Source organism: Pristiophorus japonicus, chromosome 19, assembly GCF_044704955.1.
Source record: "Pristiophorus japonicus isolate sPriJap1 chromosome 19, sPriJap1.hap1, whole genome shotgun sequence".
In the NCBI taxonomy this organism is placed as follows: Eukaryota; Metazoa; Chordata; class Chondrichthyes; family Pristiophoridae; genus Pristiophorus; species Pristiophorus japonicus.
Genome location: NC_091995.1, coordinates 9,317,592 through 9,340,008, shown reverse-complemented (window position 1 = coordinate 9,340,008; position 22,417 = coordinate 9,317,592). Strand labels below are relative to the sequence as shown.

Genomic DNA, 22,417 nt, shown 5'->3' with positions numbered 1-22,417 from the left:
ACCAGTCCAGGCGATTATATTGACCATACCTATGTTAACTGTTGAATCACTTACCTTTCCCTCTCCCTAGCATCTATCTAAGGCTGAACCAGACTGTTCGCAACCTAGGTGTCATATTTGACCCTGAAATGAGCTTCTTGCCACATAGCCACAGCATAACTAAAACCGCCTATTTCCACCTACGTAACTTCGCCCCCCTCTGCCCCTGCCTCAGCTCATCTGCTGCTGAAGCGCTCATCCATGCCTTTGTTAACTCTAGACTTGACAATTCGAAGGCACTCCTGGCTGGCCTCCCATATTCTACACTATGTAAACTTGAGGTCATCTAAAACTTGGCAGCCTGTATCCTAACTCGCATCAAGTCCCACTCACCCATTACCCCTGTGCTTGCTGACATCCATTGGCTCCCAGTTAACACCTCAATTTCAAAATTCTCAGCCTTGTTTACAAATCCCTCCATGGCCTCACCCCTCCCTATTTCTGTAATCGCCTTCAGCCTCACAACCCCCCCTCCAAGATATCCTCGCTCCTCAAATTCTACCCTCTTGAGCATCCCTAATTAGAACTGCTCAACCGGTGGCTGTGCCTTCAGCTGCCTGGATCCTAAGCTCTGAAATTACCTCCATAAACTCTCTACCTCTCTTTCCTCCTTTAAGATGCACCTTAAAACTTACCTCTTTAACCAAGTTTTTGGTGATCTGCCGTAATTTCTTATGTGGCTCGGTGTCAGATTTCTGTTTTGTCTTATAACACTGCTGTGAAGCGCCATGGGATGTTTTACTACGTTAAAGGTGCTATATAAATAAAGTTGTTGTTGTAAGATGCGATCTCTGCCCTAGCCAAGCTCCCTTTTGAAGGCGTGCTGTGAGTCAACACACACTGCACAAGCCAACAATGTATTTCAAAAGTACATAGGAACAGCAGTCAGCCATTTAGTCCTCGAGCGTGTTCTGTCATTCAATTAGATCATGGCTGATCAGTTGTGAAATTTTCATTTGACCCCTAGCATCAACAGCTTTTTGGGAGAGTTCCAGATTTCTACTACCCTTTGTGCAAAGAAGTGCTTCTTGACATTACCCATTATCGGCCTAGCTCTAATTTTAAGGTTATATCCTCTTGTTCTGGACTACCCCCCACCAGAAGAAATAGTTTCTCACTAGCTACCCGATCAAATCCTTTAATCATCTTAAACACCTCATTTAGTTCATGACGTAATCTTCTATATTCAAAGGAATACAAGATTACATTGATAGCTCTCTTATATTGGTAACTTCAATATTGTTGATATTTATTTGCGTACTACAGTACGACAACCTTGAGTATCCAACAAATGTTTAATTGGGGGGAAAAAACATGAACTGCCTTTGTAATCTGTGGCAGCCATTCTGAATTTGAATCCGACAAGCACTAGGACCCGGAGGAATCCGTCTTCTCTTTCAGCATCATCTGGTACCTGGTCTCGGAGGAGAGGCAGAGACACAGAGAGAAAATAAAATGGCCAGCCAGTCACAGGGAATACAGCAGCTTCTCCATGCTGAAAAACGAGCTGCAGAGAAGGTTGCTGAGGCCAGGAAACGTAAGATCTTTCCGATTATTCTGTCTACTTCTTTGAGACATATGGGGATTTTAAAATGGCACCTGTGCTGTGTTTTCCTAATGGATTCCTTTTTGGCTTATGCTTTAAGGCTTATGCTTTGCTCCAATCTCCCATCTAATACAAATATTTTGGGAGTTTTTTTACATTTGGCACAGGGCAGATTAATAATTTGATCAAGATTAAAAGTAAAACTGAATTGAAAATAATATGAATGTATTGAGGCTGACTAGCTAATATTTTTCAAGTATAACTTCCTATGATCCAAACATCAGGATATAAGCCAGGCTTTATTAAGTATTTTTGATGAATGAAAATTAACGTTAGAAAATAGTGCGATCTGTTCCCTTAATAACGTCATTCAGCGTCAACCTTCCATCGAGGAAAAACAAGGATTAAAAGATTTGTGCTCTTCTGGAGATCTGCCAGAAATGTTAACTGACATAATGTCCAGATAACGTGAGGGATGACATTGAGTCTGCCTTGTTTTTTTTAAATGATCTACTTATTTATATATTTTTAATTTAAATTATTTCCTCCCCATTGCTCTTGGATTCCCTCAACCCTTCATATATACTGGCCGGAGAACAAAGTGGCAGGCAACCTGCTTTTAGGTCTCTCTCTGCCTGTAGCCTTCTGTAACCAGCTGGCAGACAGCGACCAAGGGCATCACTCTGTCTCCATACTGAGTAAAAAATCTTCCTTGCCCTTGTCACCCTTCCTGCATTTGTGAAGGAACAAACCTTTGGCCTGTTTTTACAACATTCCCACATTACAGCAGTGACTACATTTTTTAAAAGTACTTTATTGGCTGTAAAGCACTTTGGAATGTTCTGAGGCAATGAAAGGCGCTGTATCAATGCAAGTCTTTTTTTTACGCTATTACAAGGTGTCTATTACTCATTTTTTATATTAACTAATCAGAAATGCTAATCTGCATATCTGGATTCCCAATTCATCACATTTGGATTTCCAATTCACCACATCTGGATTCCCAATTCACCACATCTGGATTTCCAGTTCCGTCACATCTAGTTTCCCAATTCGCATTTGGATTACTAATTCATCACATCTGGATTCCCAATTCACCACACCTGGATTTCCAATTCACCAGATCTGGATTTCCATTTAACATCTGGATTTCAAATTCACACTTGAATTTCTAATTTCACCACATCTGAATTCCTAATTCACAACATCTGGATTTCCAATTACACCACATCTGGATTCTCCATTGACCACACGTGACTAGTGCCTGACTTATTTGTCAACACTGCTGTAGCATTGCTTCTTTTGTTCCCTCACCCCCAAAATGGGTGTGTGTGGTTGACATCTGATATTCTTACCACCAGTGAGGCTCTGTACAGCTGCCAGAGCCTTGTAAAAAACCAGCCCTGACAAACCTACGTGGAGAGACTTGGAAAAACTGGGACTGTATTCACTGGAGCACAGCTGAAGGGGAGAACTGAAAGAGCTGATCTAATTTTTGAGGGTGGACAGTTTCCACTGGTCAATGCATCAGAAAAAGCAGATATAACAACTTAGCATTTGTACTAGAGGCAATTTCACCTGGAATATTGTGTTCAGTTTTGGTCTCCTAATCTGAGGAAGGACGTTCTTGCTATTGCGGGAGTGCAGCGAAGGTTCACCAGACTGATTTCCGGGATGGCTGAACTGACATATGAGGAGAGACTGGATCAACTGGGCCTTTACACATTGGAGTTTAGAAGGATGAGAGGGGATCTCATAGAAATATATAAAATTCTGAATGGACTGGAAGGTTAGATGCGGGAACAATGTTCCCGATGTTGAGGAAGTCCAGAACCAGGGGACACAGTCTTAGGATAAGGGGCAGGCCATTTACGACTGAGATGAGGAGAAACTTCTTCACTCAGAGAGTTGTTAACCTGTGGAATTCCCTGCCTCAGAGAGTTGTTGATGCCAGTTCATTGGATATATTCAAGAGGGAGTTAGATATGGCCCTTACAGCTAAAGGGATCAAGGAGTATGGAGAGAAAGCAGGAAAGGAGTACTGAACGAATGATCATCCATGATCTTATTGAATGGTGGTGCAGGCTCGAAGGGCCGAATGGCCTACTCCTGCACCTATTTTCTATGTTTCTATAAAGGAGGAGCTTTTACACGCAACAACTTATTAGAATAATGAATACATTATGTAATCACAAATGGCTATTGCAGCTGATTAAATCATAATATTTAAGATGGGAGGGTACAGAGAAAGAATGGAGAAATGGAATTAGAATCAGGCAAGTTATAAGGTTAACTGCATTCTAGACACTGTAGTCTAGAATCAGATAAATGAGAAGTTACTATTTCCAGGAATTAGATAATTTCAGAAGTTACTGTCTGGAGAATAAAGTAAATGTGAGGTTACTATTCTCAGCCCATTGTAAATGAGGGGTTACTGCCATTGAATATTGGTTAAATGACAGATTGCACACTCCAAATGTAAATCAGAGGTTACTGCACTTCAGAGTCATGCAAATGAAAGGTTAGTGAGGTTCAAGCCAGTGAGCAGCTCTTGTTCTTCTTTTAGGGAAGGCTCGGAGGCTGAGGCAAGCGAAGGAGGAAGCACAGGGTGAGATTGAACAGTACCGTCTGGAGAGGGAGAAGGACTTCCGACATAAGCAAGAGGCGGTAAGAAACGCTTGGCAATGTTTCTCGTGGTGTCTCCACCTTGCCACTGGTTTAAAAGGTTTCGCCTCCACGCCACGTATTTGTCAGATTTTGAAAGGAAGCTTTCAAGCTATAACATTTCTAACATCAACAGCACCTGCTGCACTTTACAACTCTGACGCTGAAATGCTCACAAAGAACAGGGTAGAAGTTTGTCTCGGGTGGTAAACTGACGTTATCGCATCGGCCACCTATTATATGTCCTGCTTGAGATTCAGTTCTACTGAAGTCAATGGTTATATTCCCCTCACCCATCGTAGTGTCAGCTGTGGCTCAGTGGTAGTACTCTCTCCTCTGAGTCAGAAGGTTGTGGGTTCAAGTCCCACTCCACAAAAATCTACACTGACACTTAGTACAGTACTGAGGGAGCACTGCACTGTAGGAGGTCTTTCAAATGAGACATTAAACTGAGGTCCTGTCTTCTCTCTCAGATGGAAATAAAAGATCACTTGGCACTATTTTGAAGAGCAGGGGTGTCATCTCTGGCCAAATTTGATCCCTCAATCAACATCACTAAAGCAGGTTACCTAGTTATTATCACATTGCTGTTTGTGGGAGCTTGCTGTGCATAAATTGATTGCCGCATTTCCTACATTACTACAGTGACTACACTTCAAAAAGTACTTCATTGGCTGTAAAACGCTTTGAGACATCCAATGATTGTGAAAGGCGCTATATAAATGCAAGTCTTTCTTTTTTTCATAAAACCACACCTTTTTTGCTCTCTTCCAGACATTTGTGCCATCAGCTTATTAAATATGTTTAATTCTATACAACTGTGAGTGTTATAGCGTCCAATAAAAGAAAAACACATTCTGTATTCTACGTGTTTATGTGTCTGCATGTAATTTCATCCCTTAGGCCAACCATGTACTCTGTTAGAGATGCGCAAGAATGGCCTGGGATGATTACCGTGAATTTTCACTGCTGTTAGATGGGGATGTGCCTGCATGTGGAGAATAATGAATACAAAAGAAGTCTCGACTTATAATTGGTGGGTGTGTTCAAATCCCACCATGGCAGTTTGAGAATTTGAATTCAATTTTAAGAAAATCTGGAACTAAAAAGCTGGTGTCGGTAAAAATGAACGTGAAGCTTTCGGATTGCCGTAAACACCCATCTGGTTCACGAATGTCCTTCAGGGAAGGAAACCTTCCGCCCTTACTCCGCCTGGTCCATATGTGACTCCAGTCCCACATCGACGTGGTTGACCTCTAACTGCCCTATAAAGTGGCGTTGCAAGCCACTCAGCTGTATCAAACCGCCACACCCAGAGGTATAAGAACGTGGCCCACCACCACTTTCTCAGGGCAACTAGGAAAGGGCAATAAATGCGACCTTGCTAGTGATGCCCACATCCCGAGAATTCATAAAAAAATAAAGACAGACTTTCTGCTACCACATAGCATATTAAAGCATGACTGTGCTGCATTTGGCCACTCACTTTTAATGATTGCAATAAGAGAAATGTTTCAAGCAGCCCAGGAGCTCAATGAGTTCATTGAGTAACAGCAGCTTTATCCCCAGTTTGTGCTGAGTTAGCTGATCTCACCTAGCACCGCAGTAAAGACACTGCAATTGACTTAAGTGTCCCTGGGCTAAGGGGGAAGATACTATCTTGTCTTTCCTTTTCCATGATCATAGTCCAGTGACTGCTGCTGGGAGTGCACTCATGAATGTCAGGTGACAAAAGGTTTGATAAGAGCAAAAGAAAACCCACAAATACTGTAAATAAACAGCAGTTCAGTCTGCATAAAAACATAAGAACATAAGAAATAGGAGCAGGAATAAACCATTTGGCCCCTCGAGCCTGCTCCGCCATATAATAAGATCATGGCTGATCTGATCTTGGCCTCAACTCCACTTCCCTGCCCACTCCCCATAACCCTTGACTCCCTTATCGCTCAAAAATCTGTCTATCTCCACCTTAAATATATTCAATGACCCAGCCTCCACAGCTCTCTGGGGCAGAGAATTCCACAGATTCACAACCCTCTGAGAGAAGAAATTTCTTCTCATCTCAGTTCTAAATGGACGACTCCTTATTCTGAAACTATGCCTAGTTCTAGATTCCCCCACAAGGGGAAACATCTTCTCTGCATCTACATTGTCAAGCCAACCAGTATCTTATATCTTTCAATAAGATCGCCTCTCATTCTTCTAAACTTAAATGAATATAAGCCCAACCTGCTCAATCTCTCTTCATATGTCAACCTCTTCATCTCAGGAATCAACCTGATGAACCTTCTCCGAACTGCCTCCAATGCAATTATATCCCTCCTTAAATGAGGAGACCAAAACTGTACGCAGTACACCAGATGTGGTCGCACCAATACCCTGTACAGTTGTAGCAGGACTTCCTTGCTTTTATACTTTATACCCCTTGCAACATTCCATTTGCCTTCCTGATTACTATTTTTGTGTTTCAGGCACAAGGACGGCCAGGTCCCTTGTACTGCAGTATTTTGTAATCTCCATTTAAAAATAATTTGCATTTTTATTTTTCCTTCCAAAGTGGATAACCTCACACTTTCCCACATTATACTCCATCTGCAAAATGTTTGCCCACTCATTTAGCCTGTCTATATCCCTTTGCAGATTCTTTGTGTCCTCCTCATCAGCAAACTTGGCTACATTACACTCGGTCCCTTCAGCCAAGTCATTAATATAGATAGAAAATCGTTGGGGACCCAGCACCGATCTCTGTGGCACCCCACTAGTTACCGTTTGCCAACCGGAAAATGACGCACTTACCCGACTCTCTGTTTTCTGTTAGTTAGCCAATCCTCTATCCATGCTAATATATTACCCCCAACCCCGTGAGCTCTTATCTTGTTCAGTAACCTTTTAGCTGGCACCTTAGTGAATGCCTTCTGGAAATCCAAATATACCACATCCACTGGTTCCCCCTTATCCACCCTGCTCGGTACATCCTCAAAGAACTCCATAAGAACATAAGAAATAGGAGCAGGGTTAGGACATTCGGCCCATCGAGCCTGCTCCTCAATTCAATATGATTGGATCATGGAATCAGTTCCACTTTCCTGCCCATTCTCCATAACCCTTCACTCCCTTATCGCTCAAAAATCTGTCTATCTCTGCCTTAAATATATTCAAAGACCCAGCCTCCACAGCTCTCTGGGCAGAGAATTCCATTGATTTACAACCCTCTGAGAGAAAAAATTCCTCCTCATCTCAGTTATAAATGGGTAGCCCCTTATTCTGAGACAATGTCCCCTAGTTTTAGTTTCCCCTATGAGTGGAAATATCCTCTCTGCATCCACCTTGCCGAGTCCCTTCATTATCTTATATGTTTTAATAAGATCACCTCTCACTCTTCTGAACTCCAATGTGTAAAGGCACAACCTGCTCAACCTATCTTCATAAGTCAACCCCCTCATCTCCGGAATCAACCTAGTGAACCTTCTTTGAACAGCCTTCAATGCAAATATATCCTTCCTTAAATACGGAGACCAAAAACTGAACACAGTACTCTAGGTGTGGCCTTACCAATACCCTGTACAGTTGTAGCAGGACTTCCCTGCTTTTATACTCTATCCCCCTTGCAATAAAGGCCAACATTCCATTTACCTTCCTGATCACTTGCTGTACCTGCATACTCACTTTTTGTGTTTCATGCACAAGGACCCCCAGGTCCCTCTGTACTGCAGCACTTTGCAATTTTTCTCCATTAAATTGTAATTTGTTTTTCTATTTTTACTGCCAAAGTGGATAACCTCACATTTTCCCACATTATACTCCCATCTGCCAGATCTTTGCCCACTCACTTAGCCTGTCTATATCTTATATCTCTGCAGATTTTTTGTGTCCTCCTGACAGTTTGCTTTCCCACCCATCTTTGTATCATCAGCAAACTTGTCTACATTATACTCGGTCCCTTCATCCAAGTCATTAACATAGATTGTAAATAGTTGAGGATCCAGCACCGATCCCTGCGGCACCCCACTAGTCACTGTTTGCCAACTGGTAAATGAACCATTTATCCCGACTCTCTGTTTTCTGTTAGTTTACCAATCCTCTATCCATGCTAATTTATTACCACCAACCCCGTAAACTTTTATCTTGTGCAGTAACCTTTTATGTGGCACCTTATCGAATGCCTTCGGGATGTCCAAATAAACTAGATCCACTGGTTCCCCCTTATCCACTCTGCTCGTTACATCCTCAAAGAACTCCAGCAAATTTGTCAAATATGATTTCCCTTTCATAAAACCAAGCTGGCTCTGCTTGATTGAATTATGCTTTTCCAAATGTCCCGCTACTGCTTCTTTAAGTATTTTTCCAACATCAGATGTTAGGCTAACTGGTCTATAGTTTCCTGATTTTTGTCTGCCCCCTTTTTTAAATAGGGGCGTTACATTTGTGGTTTTCCAATCTGCTGGGACTGCCCCAGAATCCAGGGAATTTTGGTAGATTACAACCAATGCATTCACGATCTCTGCAGCCACCTCTTTTAAGACCCCAGGATATAAGCCTTCCTCCTTTAGTCCCATTATTTTACCGAGAACTACTTCATTAGTGATAGCGATTGTATTAAGTTCCTCCCTCCCTATAGCCCCTTGATTGTCCTCTATTGGGATGTTTTTAGCACCTTCTACTGTGAAGACCGATACAAAATATTTGTTCAACATCTCTGCCATTTCCCTGTTCTCCATTATTAATTCCCCAGTCTCATCCTCTAGGGACCAACATTTACTTTAGCCACTCTTTTCCTTTTTATGTACCTGTAGAAACTCTTACTATCTGTTTTTATATTTTGTGCTAGTTTATTCTCTTCCCTCTCTATCATTTTTTTAGTTGTTCTTTGCTGGCTTTTAAAAGTTTCCTAATTCTCTGGCCTCCCACTAGGTTTTGGCCACATTGTATGCTCTTGTTTTCAATTTGATACCCTCACTTATTTTCTTCATTAGCCATGGATGGTTATCCCTTCTATTACAGTCTTTCCTTCTCATTGGGATATATTTATGTTGCTATTTATGGAATATCTCCTTAAAGCGGCATGCGGAGGCCCAGGAGCAGCATGGAGGACCCGACCTGCGGGAGAACACCAGCGGCAGGTCGGGGCCATAAAAGGAGCAGCGTGGAGACATACTACTTCAGGGGGCAGCACGAGCTGCAACAGCAGCGAAGAGTGATGTCATCAAGGTCCAGGTCGTTGATTGGACCGTGGGCAGGTACAGCAGGAGCGGCGAGAGACTGGGTGAAGGAGCGTCGAGAGACTGTAGAGGGATGTAATCGGGGCCCAGAGAGGCGTGAGTTCGGGCAAGGGGCAGCACGGTCCAGCTCACACAGTGATACGTGTGCGCGCTAGATCCGTGCAGCAGAGCAGATCTCCAGTCGTCTTGGGTAATCCTTGCCACTGGACCAAGACCTAGCTCTGTCAAGCCCGTGGGGTGGCTGGTGTGCAACGGTCTCCACACGTTAAGAAAATTCACGCACAGGCATCTTCCACCCTTCAGGATGTAGTTCGGGACCTGGAAGGAAGGAAGCAAGTCATCCTCGTTTCGAGGGACTGCTTATGATGATGATGATAATTGTTGTGTATCTGTAAAGCATGCACTCCCATGTTCCGCCACCAGGGAGCGCATCCCCTGAAGTCCCAAGGGATCCCAGCATCCCTTGGGAGCACTGTATATAAGCCGGCACCTAAGGCCTGTTCCTCACTCTGGAGTGTCTTAATAAAGACTGAGGTCACTGTTACTTTAACCTCCCTGTGTGCAGTCTCATCTGTGTTCGGAACACAATAACTGGTGACGAGAATACGAATCCAACACAAAGATGCTGTGGGCATCCTGGAGAAGTTCTCGGAGGGTGAGGACTGGAAAGCCTATGTCGAATGGCTAGACCAGTACTTTGTAGCCAATGAGCTGGACGGAGAAGGAAGCGCTGCAAAAAAGAGAGCGGTCCTCCTCATGGTCTGCGGGGCACCAACCTACAGCTTCTGGCTCCGGTGAAACCCACAGATAAGTCATATGAGGAGCTGTATACACTGGTTCGGGAGCATCTTAACCTGAGGGAGAGCGTGCTGATGGCGAGGTATCGGTTCTACATGTGCCAGCGATCTGAAGGTCAGGAAGTGGTGAGCTACGTCGCCGAGCTAAGGCAACTTGCAGGACAATATGAGTTTGATGGCTACCTGGAGCAAATGCTCAGAGACCTTTTTGTACTGGGTATTGGCCACGAGACCATACTACGAAAACTTTTGACTGTAGAGACATCGACCCTCAGTAAGACCATTGCGATAGCACAGGCATTTATGTCCACCAGTGATAACACCAAACAAATCTCTCAGCACACAAGTGCTAGCAATGTTTATAAATTAACTGGAACTGTGTTTGCGAGCAGAAATGTACAGGGCAGAAACCACGAGTCTGCAGCTGCCAGCAGGCCTCAGGTGACCCAGATGACTCGGAGTCCGTAACAAAGGATGAATGCAAGGCAATTCACACCTTGTTGGCGTTGTGGAGGCTTCCATTCAGCCTTTTCATGCCGTCTCAAAGGGTATGTTTGTAAGTGTCATGGAACAATGGGACACCTCCAATGAGCTTGCAGACAAGGTCAAGCTTTGCAAAACCTGCTAACCACCACGTGGCAGAGGAAGATCGGTCCATGGTGGATCAAAGCAATTTCGAGCCTCAGAGAGAGGAGGCAGATGCTGAAGTACACAGGGTGCACACATTTGACGAAATGTCCACCTATAATGTTAAACGTAAAATTGAATGGCTTACCCGTAACCATGGAACTGGACACTGGCACTAGCCAATCCATCATGAGTAAAAAGATGTTTGAGAGACTGTGGTGCAACAAGGCACTCAGACCAGCCCTGAGCCCCATCCACACGAAACTGAGAACGTACACCAAAGAGCTTATCACTATTCTGGGCAGCGCCATGGTCAAGGTCACCTACGAGGGCACGGTGCACGAACTGCCACTCTGGATTGTCCCGGGCGATGGCCCCACACTGCTTGGAAGGAGCTGGCTGGGCAAAATCCGCTGGAACTGGGATGACATCCAAGCGCCATCACATGTCGATGAGGCCTCATGTACCCAGGTTCTTAACAAATTTCCTTCCCTTTTTGAGCCAGGCATTGGAAACTTTTCCGGGGCGAAGGTGCGGATCCACTTGGTCCCAGAGGCATGACCCATTCACCACAAGGCGCGAGCGGTATCTCACATGATGAGGGAGAGAGTGGAAATCGAGCTGGACAGGCTGCAACGCAAGGGCATCATCTCCCCAGTGGAATTCAGCGAGTGGGCCAGCCCGATTGTTCCAGTACTCAAAAGTGATGGCACGGTCAGGATTTGTGGCGTTTATAAAGTAACTATTAATCGTTTCTCGCTACAGGACCAATACCCGCTACCTAAGGCAGACAACCTGTTTGCGACGCTGGCAGGAGGCAAAACGTTCACCAAGTTCGACCTGACTTTGGCCTGCATGACGCTGGAGCTGGAGGAGTCTTCGAAAGGCCTCACCTGCATCAATACGCACAAGGGACTGTTCATCTACAACAGATGCCCGTTTGGAATTTGGTTGGCTGCAGCGATCTTCCAGAGAAACATGGAGAGCCTACTCAAGTCGGTACCATGCACGGTGGTTTTTCAGGATGACATATTGGTCACGGGTCGGGACACCGTCGAGCACCTACAAAACCTGGAGGAGGTCCTCCAGTGACTGGATCACATAGGGCTGCGGCTGCAGAGGTCGAAATGCATTTTCATGGCAACAGAAGTGGAGTTTTTGGGGAGAAAGATCACGGCGGATGGCATTCAGCCCACAGACGCCAAGACAGAGGCTATCAGGAACACGTCCAGGCCACAGAATGTCACGGAGCTGCGGTCGTTCCTGGGACTCCTCAACTATTTTGGTAACTTCCTACCGGGGTTAAGCACCCTCTTAGAGCCCCTACATGTGTTATTGCGTAAAGGTGAGAACTGGATATGGGGAAAAAAACCAAGTAATTGCTTTTGAGAAAGCCAGAAACATTTTATGTTCCAACAAGCTGCTTGTATTGTATAACCCGTGTAAAAGACTTGTGCTAGCATGTGATGCATCGTCGTACGGAGTTGGGTGTGTATTACAACAAGCTAACGTTGCGGGGAAGTTGCAACCTGTCGCCTATGCTTCCAGGAGTTGGTCTAAGGCCGAGAGAACCAACAGCATGATTGAGAAAGAGGCATTAGCGTGTGCATTCGGGGTAAAGAAAATGCATCAGTACCTGTTGGGCCTCAAATTTGAGCTGGAAACCGATCACAAGACCCTCATATCCGTGTTCGCTGAAAACAAGAGGATAAATACTAATGCCTCAGCCTGCATACAAAGGTGGGCACTCGCGCTATCAGCGTATAACTATACCATCCGCCACAGGCCAGGCACCGAGAATTGTGCGGATGCTCTCAGTCGGCTACCATTGCCCACCACTGGAGTGGAAATGACGCAGCCTGCAAACTTGTTGATGGTGGCGCAGCCCGCAGACTTATTGATGGTCATGGAAGCGTTTGAAAATGATAAATCACCTGTCACGGACCACCAGATTAGGACTTGGACCAGCCAAGATCCTCTGCTGTCCCTAGTAAAAAACTGTGTACTGCATGGGAGCTGGGCCAGCATCCCCATTGAAATGCAAGAGCTAATCAAGCCGTTCTAGCGGCAAAAGGATGAGCTGTCCATTCAGGCAAGACTGCCTGTTATGGGGTAACTGCGTAGTGCTACCAAAAAAGGGCAGGGAGATGTTAATCTTGGATCTCCACAGCACACACCCGGGTATAGTAATGATGAAAGCGATAGCCAGATCCCACGTGTGGTGGCCCGGTATCGACTCTGACTTAGAGTCCTGTGTAGGGCAATGCAGTGTGTGTGCTCAGTTGAGCAACGCGCCCAGAGAGGCACCACTAAGTTTGTGGTCCTGGCCCTCCAGACCATGGTCGAGGATCTATGTCGGCTATGCGGGCCCGTTTCTTGGTAAAATGTTCCTGGTGGTGGTGGATGCTTTTTCAAAATGGATTGAATGTGAAATAATGTGGGAAGCACCGCCACCGCCACCATTGAAAGCCTGAGGGCCATGCTTGCCACCCACGGCCTGCCTAACATACTGGTCAGTGACAACGGGCCATGTTTCACCAGTGCCGAATTTAAAGAATTCATGACCCGCAATGGGATCAAACATGTCGCCTCGGCCCCGTTTAAACCAGCCTCCAATGGGCAGGCAAAGCGGGCAGTACAAACCATCAAACAGAGTCACAGAAGGCTTACTCCAAACCCGCCTGTCCCGAGTACTGCTCAGCTACCGCACTCGCTCACAGGGGTGCCCCCGGCTGAGCTACGAATGAAAAGGACACTTAAAACCAGACTCTCGCTGGTTCACCCCGACCTGCATGATCAGGTAGAGAGCAGGCGGCAGCAACAAAATGTAAACGATGGTCGCGCCACTGTGTCACGGGAAATTGATCTGAATGACCCTGTGTATGTGCTAAACTATGGGCATGGTCCCAAGTGGATCGCGGGCACGGTGATAGCTAAAGAAGGGAGTAGGGTGTTTGTCGTCAAACTCGACAATGGACTGCGGTTTACACTGTGGCCCTGAACAGCCCACAGCAGACACCACCTTTTCTGAGCCCACAACACACACCCAAAGGATCAACGACACCACACCGGACCACGAAATCAAACCTATCACGCCCAACAGCCCAGCAAGACCAGGCTCACCCAGCAGCCCTGCAGGGCCAACAACACGCCAGCGCAGCAAGGGCACAGCCAACACACCAGAGCAGACATTTGTACCGAGGCGGTCCACCAGGAAAAGAAAGGCTCCCGACCGCCTCACCTTGTAAATAGTTTTCACTTTGACTTTGGGGGGGGAGTGATGTTGTGTATCTGTAAAGCATGCACTCCCATGTTCCACCACCAGGGAGCACATCCCCTGAAGTCCCAAGGGATCACAGCATCCCTTGGGAGCACTGTATAAAAGCCGGCCCCTAAGGCCTGTTCCTCACTCTGGAGTGTCTTAATAAACACTGAGGTCACTGTTACTTTAACCTCCCTGTGTGCAGTCTCATCTGTGTTAGGAACACAATAATGATCTCCTTAAATGTCCTTAAGGCTGCCCATGCCAATTTGCTTTGTCCAATCAATATGAAAGTTAAAATCGCCCATGATTATTGCCGTTCCTTTCATTGGCAAATTTGCCAAACATGATTTGCCTTTCATAAAACCATGCTGACTCTGCTTGACTGTATTATGCTTTTCCAAATGTCCTGCTACTGCTTCCTTAATAATGGCCTCCAGTATTTTCCCAACGACAGATGTTAGGCTAACTGCTCTATAGTTACCTCCTTTCTGTCTCTCTCATTTTTTAAATATGGGCATTACATTTGCGGTTTTCCAATCCGCTGGGACCTTTCCAGAATCCAGCGAATTTTGGTAGATTGCAACTAATGTACCCACTATCTCTGTAGCCACTTCTGTTAAGACCCTAGGATGCAGGCCCTCAGGTCCAGGGGACTTGTCTACCTTTAGTCCCATTATTTTACTGAGTACTTTTTCTTCAGTGATAGTAATTGTTTTAAGTTCCTCCTTTCCTATAGCCCTTTGATTATCTAATATTGGGATGTTTTTAGTTACTTCTACTGTGAAGATCGTTACAAAATATTTGTTCAAAGTCTCTGCCATTTTCCTGTTCCCCATTATTAATTCCCCAGTCTCTTCCTCTAAGAGACCAATGTTAACTTTAGCTACTATTTTTTTTTATATACCTGTAGAAGCTCTTTCTATCTGTTTTTATATTTCTTGCTAGTTTACTATTATAATCCATCTTCTCTCTCTTATTTTTTTAGTTGTCCTTCGCTGGTTTTTAAAAAAAAATTCCCAATCCTCTGGCCTCCCGCTAATCTTGGCAATATTGTATGCCATTGTTTTCAATTTGATACCATCCTTTACTTCCTTAGTTAGCCACGGATGGTTCATCCTTCTCTTAAAGTCTTTCCTTCTCACTGGAATATATTTTTGTTGAGAGTTATGAAATATCTCTGGATCAGTTCCTATGGACTGGAGGGTAGCTAATGTAACCCCACTTTTTAAAAAAGGAGGGTGAGAGAAAACAGGAAATTATAGACCGGTCACCCTGACATCGGTGGTGGGGAAAATGTTGGAATCAATTATTAAAGATGTAATAGCAGTGCATTTGGAAAGCAGTGACAGGATCGATCCAAGTCAGCATGGATTTATGAAAGGGAAATCATGCTTGACAAATCTTCTAGAATTTCTTGAGGATGTAACTAGTAGAGTGGACAAGGGGGAGCCAGTGGCTTTTGACAAGGTCCCACATAAGAAATTAGTGTGCAAAATTAAAGCACATGGTATTGGGGGTAATGTATTGACGTGGATAGAGAACTGGTTGGCAGACAAGAAGCAAAGAGTAGGAATAAATGGGTCCTTTTCAGAATGGCAGGCAGTGACTAGTGGGGTACCACAAGGTTCAGTGCTGGGACCCCAGCTATTTACAATATACATTAATGATTTAGACGAAGGAATTGAATGTAATATCTCCAGGTTTGCAGATGACACTAAGCTGGGTGGCAGTGTGAGCTGCGAGGAGGATGCTAAGAGGCTGCAGGGTGAGTTGGACAGGTTGGGTGCGTGGGCAAATGCATGGCAGATGTGGTATAATGTAGATAAATGTGAGGTTATCCACTTTGGTGGTAAAAACAGAGAGGCAGATTATTATCTGAATGGTGACAGATTAGTAAAAGGGGAGATGTAATGGGACCTGGGTGTCATGGTGCATCAGTCATTGAAAGTTGGCATGCAGGTACAGCAGGCGGCGAAGAAGGCAAATGGCATGTTGGCCTTCATAGCGAGAGGATTTGAGTATAGGAGCAGGGAGATCTTACTACAATTGTACAGGGCCTTGGTGAGGCCACACCTTGAATATTGTGTACAGATTTGGTCTCCTAATCTGAGGAAGGACATTCTTGCTATTGAGGGAGTGCAGTGAAGGTTCACCAGACTGATGCCCAGGATGACAGGACTGACATATGAAGAAAGACTGGATCGACTAGGCTTATATTCAATGGAATTTAGAAGAATGAGAGGGGATCTCATAGAAACATAAAATTCTGACGGGATTGGACAGGTTAGATGCAGGAAGAATGTTCCAGATGTTGGGGAAGTCCAGAACCAGGGGTCACAGTCTAAGGATAAGGGGTAAGCCATTTAGGACCGAGATGAGGAGAAACTCTTTCACTCAGAAAGTTGTGAGCATATGGAATTCTCTACCACAGAAAGTTGTTGAGGCCAGTTTGTTAGATATATTCAAAAGGGAGTTAGATGTGGCCCTTATGGCTAAAGGGATCAAGAGGTATGGAGAGAAAGTGGGAATAGGGTACTGAAATGCATGATCAGCCATGATCATATTGAATGATGGTGCAGGCTTGAAGGTCCGAATGGCCTACTCCTGCACCTATTTTCTATGTTTCTATCTCCGTAAATGTCTGCCATGGCTTATCAACCATCTTAGACTTTAATCTATTTTCCTAGTCCTTTAGCCAACTCTGCCTTCATACCTTTGTAATCTCCTTTATTTAAGATCAGGACACTGGTTTGAGACCCAACTTTCTCACCCTCCAACTGAATTTGAAATTCAACCATGCTATGATCACTCTTTCCTAGAGGTTCCTTTACTATGAGATTATTTATTAGTCCTGTCTCATTACACAGGACCAGACTTAAGATAGCCTGTTTCCTGGTTGGATCCACAATGTACTGTTCTACGAAACCATCCCAGATACATTCTATGAACTCTTCCTCAAAGCTACCTTGGTCAATTTGATTTGACCAATCACGATAAAGATTACAATCACCTGTGATTATTGCCGTAACTTTCTTACAGGCCTCCATTATTTCTTGATTTATACTCTGTCCAAAAGTGTAGCTACTGTTAGGGGACTATAGATTATGCCCACCAATGATTATTTCTTATCTCCACCCAGATTGATTCTGCATCTTAATCCTCTGAGGCAATATTATTTTTCACTACTGCACTGATCTCATCCTTTATTAACCGAGCTACCACACCTCCTTTTCCTTTCTGTCTATCCTTCTGAATTGTAAAATACTTCTGAATATTCAGTTCCCAACCTTGGTCACCTTGCAACCACTTCTCTGTAATGGCTATCAGATCATAACTATTTATATCTATTTGTGCTGTCAACTCATCTATCTTGTTACGAATGCTGTATGCTTGTCTTTGTACTATTTTTCCCTGCTTTGACCCCACTTTCTGATACACCCTGGCTATCATTTCCCCCATTGCTACCCTGCTCTATTGCCTTCTCCTTTTTCTTTGACTTTTTAAATTTCCGCTCATCTGAACCCTCCACCACACTATTTAGTTTAATCAGTGCATCTGTGGAGAGAACAGACAAGTTAATATTCCAGGTGTAACTCTTTACTTTGGCAAAAGATTACACTCGAAATGTTAACTTGTCTCTTCTTTCCACATATGCTGATTGACCTGAGAGAGTCGAGTTTGATTGTGATGCCTCTGTAGTCAAATAGCTTGCCATACTCCGTCTCAAGATTCATACATGAATAATGGCCGCTCGAACAAGGTATCTGAGGGCAACCAGTACCCTGGGAAGCGTACAAGGTAATAAGTCAGTATTTTCTAGCGAGGAGGTGGAGGGGCAGGGGGGGCAAGGAAATCAACAATAATCTTTTTTGTTACAAGGCAAGTTTTAAGTTTGAGCGCTTGAAAAGCACCAAGAAAAACAGCAGCAAAAATTAACTTTGGATAATTTAGCCTTCCACTTCCTCTTACAAATACCACCCCTGGTCTGCTCCTAATCATTTGTTTGCTCTTTCTCTTTTTGTTGAAGGTTATGGGGTCCCAGGGTAATCTGGCAGCAGAGGTCGAGCAACAGACACGTCAGAAGATCCAGGCGATGCAAGCCAATCACCACCGCAACAAGGAGAAGGTCCTTCGCCAACTGCTGACACTCGTGTGCGATATCAAGCCTGAAATTCACCAGAATTATCGCGTGAACATGTAGGCAAGCATCAAATTGGATGGTCCACTCCTGCACCATCACTGGGGCCTCACCGACAATGGGCTACCCGCTCGTCAAAGAAATCAAACTCCTTTTGGACTAAGTCGTAATCGACTAGAGCAGTACTTCACCTGTTAGTCCTATACCCATTGTATGTTATAAATTATTGTGTCCCTCCCAGTTATTCCATGGTAACAGTTCAGAATACGTGAAGTTGTGTAAAATATGCTACATGTAGAGAGCATTGATATAAAAAGCACTTGTCATCGCTGTTAGATCCAACATTCCAAAACTAGAAGTTCATTCAGTTCCTTATGTCCAAGGACTCTAGAGAATTATGAAAGATTGTTGCTAAATTGCAGGAATTTTTCCTCATTTCTTGCAGAGAAATTGCAGATATGGATTCTCCAGTGCTAAATAACATTGTTACATTATTCTTAAATTGTTTATTAATCACCCTCTTCTCGGAGAGCCACTCTCCATTCCCTCACCTGTATTTCAGGCCGTAACTCTTCTCTCTCATTCCCCCATTTCCTGCAGGATCCATTCTTCCCTGTCCCAGTTCCCCTCTTCCCTTTTTCCTGGTTTTCATTGCAACTTTCCTCCTTGATGGATGGCCCTAAGTTACCCTCCCTTCTGATTTTCCCTTCTCCCCGGTGGCATAGCTGAAGTTAGTAACTTAGCATGTGAAGTATTGCAGATGCCAAACCATCTAGTACCATTCTCTGGTGCAGTATGCTGGCGTTCCAGTCAGCTATGGTATACCCGCCATATAAACTGGTTCTAATAACTACTTAACATGAAAGGTATTTCAGGATTTAAACCATGGATACTAGTGCACGTTAAACTCCATAAATAACAATGTAAGCGCAGGTGATCAGAGTAATTCATTTCTGCCTCAAGCCACAAATAACAAGGAATCCCCACATTTGTCTAGAATTCATTCCTGACATTCATATTTCATAAAATATGTACTTACAAGATACTCTTTTTTCCACCAGCTTGGGCCTCTATCATATTTAGTTTGAGCTGGCTACCCAGGATGTCTACAATGAAAACAGTCAACATCAATATTAAAGCAACATAATTGGCATGTACTTTATGTAAGAACAAATATTACATTTTCATAAAATGGAAGAAAATAAAATGCTTTTGTATACAACGGGGCGGGGGGAATTTCGCTAAGAGGCGGGAATGGGGCGGTAAGGCTTTGCCGCCCGGGGGCAGGAGGCGTGGCCAACCCATCTGGAATTGCCCCCCCGGGTTTCTGCCGTGCCCCATATTTCCGCCCCGCCTGGCATGTGGACCCATTGTCGGCCGCGCGCCGACCCCTTACCGACTGCCGGCAACCCCTTTTTTGCCCTGCAGGGGAAATTGCCCCGCAGGAGCACGGACGGCGCCAGTCAGTGCCACTGACAGCTTCAAGAGTCAGGAAGCTGCCGGTGGCTGGACGGTGCAGCTGCCCTTAAAGGGGAGGGCGCAGCGCTGTGGCCGCCATTTTGTTTTAATTGTCGGTTGACTCCTGAATCGACAATGGTGGCCGCTGGTTCGGCCGGGCCACTGGCCCAGCTGAAACCCTCCCTGGTGACCCAGTGGGCTCGACGTAGGCCGCGCAGCATCCCTCGCCTTTAAGTGAAGGGGAGGGACATTGCGACGCGTCAACTCATTCGGCGGTGATGGACACCGTCCCACTCCATGCTCAATTCTTCCCCTACATCGTCTCAAACAGTGCTGCAAAGCACTGGGAGGCGGTGTCAGAGTTAAAGAGACAAATTTTCCGGCACTTCCCCTGACTCCCTCTGGGCAGAAAATTTTCAGATTATTCAAATTGCCTTCCCCAATTTCCCGCTGAGGATAATTTCGGCCCCAACATGTTTTAAAGGAAGAAGATGGTATGATAAATCGATACTAAAAACTTGATTATTACATATTTAATCAGCAGTTTCATTACTAACACAGAGAACAGCAAATGATTGGCATTGAATTCAAAGTTGTAACAAAGTTGATGATACCATGAACTATAAGAACATACTAAATTTCATTTAAATTCCAAGGGTGCATTATATCCTTAAACATGCAAGGGTCATGTTTTTTTCCTATATGATGGATTGTCCTATGAGGAGAGATTGAGTTGACAAGGCCTATATTGCCTACAGTTGAGAAGAATGAAAGGTGATCTCATTGAAACGTATAAAATCTTAAGGGACTTGACAAGGTAGATGCAGGGAGGATGTTTCCCCTGGTTGGGGAGTCTAGAACCAGCGTCACAGTCTCAGAATAAGTGGTCGACCATTTAGGACTGAGACGAGGAGAAATTTCTTCACTCAAAGGGTTGTGAATCTTTGGAATCCAGAGGCTGTGGATGCTCAGTCGTTGAGCATATTCAAGACAGACATCGATAGATTTTTGGGAACCAAGGGATATAGGGATAATGCAGGAAGGTGGAGTTGAGATAGAAGATCAGCCATGATCTCATTGAATGGCGGAGCAGGCTTGAAGAGCCAAATGGCCCGCTCCTGTTCCTAGTTTTTAATGGTATAGTCTTCTATTGCTTTCCACCAATAAACATTCATTTTTGACACTGACATCATAGCAGCTATTACTATTTCCCTCACACAATTAACTGCTACAGTTATAGCTCTTGAATTTTGCAGTGTGGCTTAACACCTTGTGGCCGGAAGAACTTTTTTTTTTAAAGAACTAGATTAGTTTTGCTGGACCAGTGAAAATAATAAGCTCCCTATCACTGCGTTTCTTGTAAGTAATGGCACATTAATGGTTTTGCAGTTACAGTGTTACTTTGTGAAACTTACAATATTACAGCAATGCTTTACACGCGAGATGTTCTTTTAACAGTTCTTTCGTCGCATAACGATGCCAATGTGAAATCGATTTCCACGTAGTGTGGATGCCGTCGCAGTCATTTTGGTGTGCATATGGAGAATATTGTATTTGGTAATGTGCAAGGTGTTGATCTGTGGGGCTCTTGGTATGCCAATTACTGTGAATAAACATAAGTGGATGCCAATTATTTGGGTGGTTCGTAAATGTACAGCTGCTTTGGAATGCGTTACGGAAACTGTTTATAATTGCATCCTGTTTTGGAAAGCGACCTTGCACTGCTCTGCCCCAGGATGTAATTTGTCAAGAACCTCCCCGCCCGCCACCCCATGCCAAGGCTGAGGGCCAGCAGTCATAAGGTTCGCGAAGCTGGGCCTCAGTATAACTATTGTTATACTGAGGCCCAGTATAACTAGGACAATAGTTATACTGAGGTCCTTGGTAGTTATAGGACAATAGTTAGACTGAGGCCCTTGATAGAGCAGGCTTAATGAGCAGAATGGGAGTTTCTCATGTTCTTATATTAATACCTGTAATTACACCAACTATAGCTCTGCTATTACCACACAGCATCTCCATTATTCAAATAAAGATTCCCACAGGCTTGACCATAAAACGAGACCTTAGGGGGACAAATTCAACTTATTGGCTTGGCCTGTTTTGTCCTGGTAAATTTTGTGCTGTGCTCTGTCCCACCCAATCTGTATCGGAAGTGCGCCAGAGACAATGGGGCCGAAATTCAGCCTCCAGATAAAACCTGTTACCGCTGGAAAGCGGCAGCCACGCGGTGGTGTCGAATAGCCGCCGATTTTCTGTCGAATGACCGCCGCTCGCGAAATTCTCCTCAGTGGTTTTTCCAGCAATCCCCACATTCGCCCTGCTGCTGCCGAACCCTCCTAAGTGCTTCATCAAAGCGCGCACCGCCAATCTCTTGCTCCGCAAGGAAAATTCATTTTAAAAAATCCCGTGGCTGCCGCGCGGTGCCCCCAGTTTTTTCTGTTGGTGCACTGTGTTTGCAGCGTGTGCAAAATGCCGGTATGGCCGCCATTAAAGGGAAGGGCATAATGCTGCAGCCGCCATTTAATTTTTTTTGTTGGCCGACTCCAAGGCCAGCCCGGCAATTATACCCCCGGGTTCGGCCGGGCCATCATCAGGCAGCCTGGCATCCCTTCTTAGATGCCAGTCCGCTGGCCCAACCGAAACCCTGGTGGCCCAGTGGAC

General features: G+C 44.7%; 1 protein-coding gene across 1 annotated transcript; it reads left to right on the top strand.

Annotated features, from left to right (window-relative positions):
• Positions 1-1,437: 1,437 nt before the first annotated feature.
• LOC139229699 (V-type proton ATPase subunit G 2-like) lies at positions 1,438-21,533 on the top strand. Its single transcript, XM_070861231.1, has 3 exons — positions 1,438-1,576; positions 4,152-4,252; positions 18,185-21,533. Exons 1-3 carry the CDS (start codon positions 1,495-1,497, stop codon positions 18,356-18,358), a joined length of 357 nt encoding a protein of 118 aa, XP_070717332.1. The 5' UTR covers positions 1,438-1,494; the 3' UTR covers positions 18,359-21,533.
• The last annotated feature ends 884 nt before the right edge of the window (positions 21,534-22,417 follow it).

Coding starts and splice junctions, on each gene's coding strand:
- LOC139229699 (XM_070861231.1), top strand. CDS start 1,495: ATGGCCAGCCAGTCACAGGGAATACAGCAGCTTCTCCATGCTGAAAAA. Junction 1,577..4,151: donor GGTTGCTGAGGCCAGGAAAC/GTAAGATCTTTC, acceptor TTCTTCTTTTAG/GGAAGGCTCGGAGGCTGAGG. Junction 4,253..18,184: donor TCCGACATAAGCAAGAGGCG/GTAAGAAACGCT, acceptor TTTTTGTTGAAG/GTTATGGGGTCCCAGGGTAA.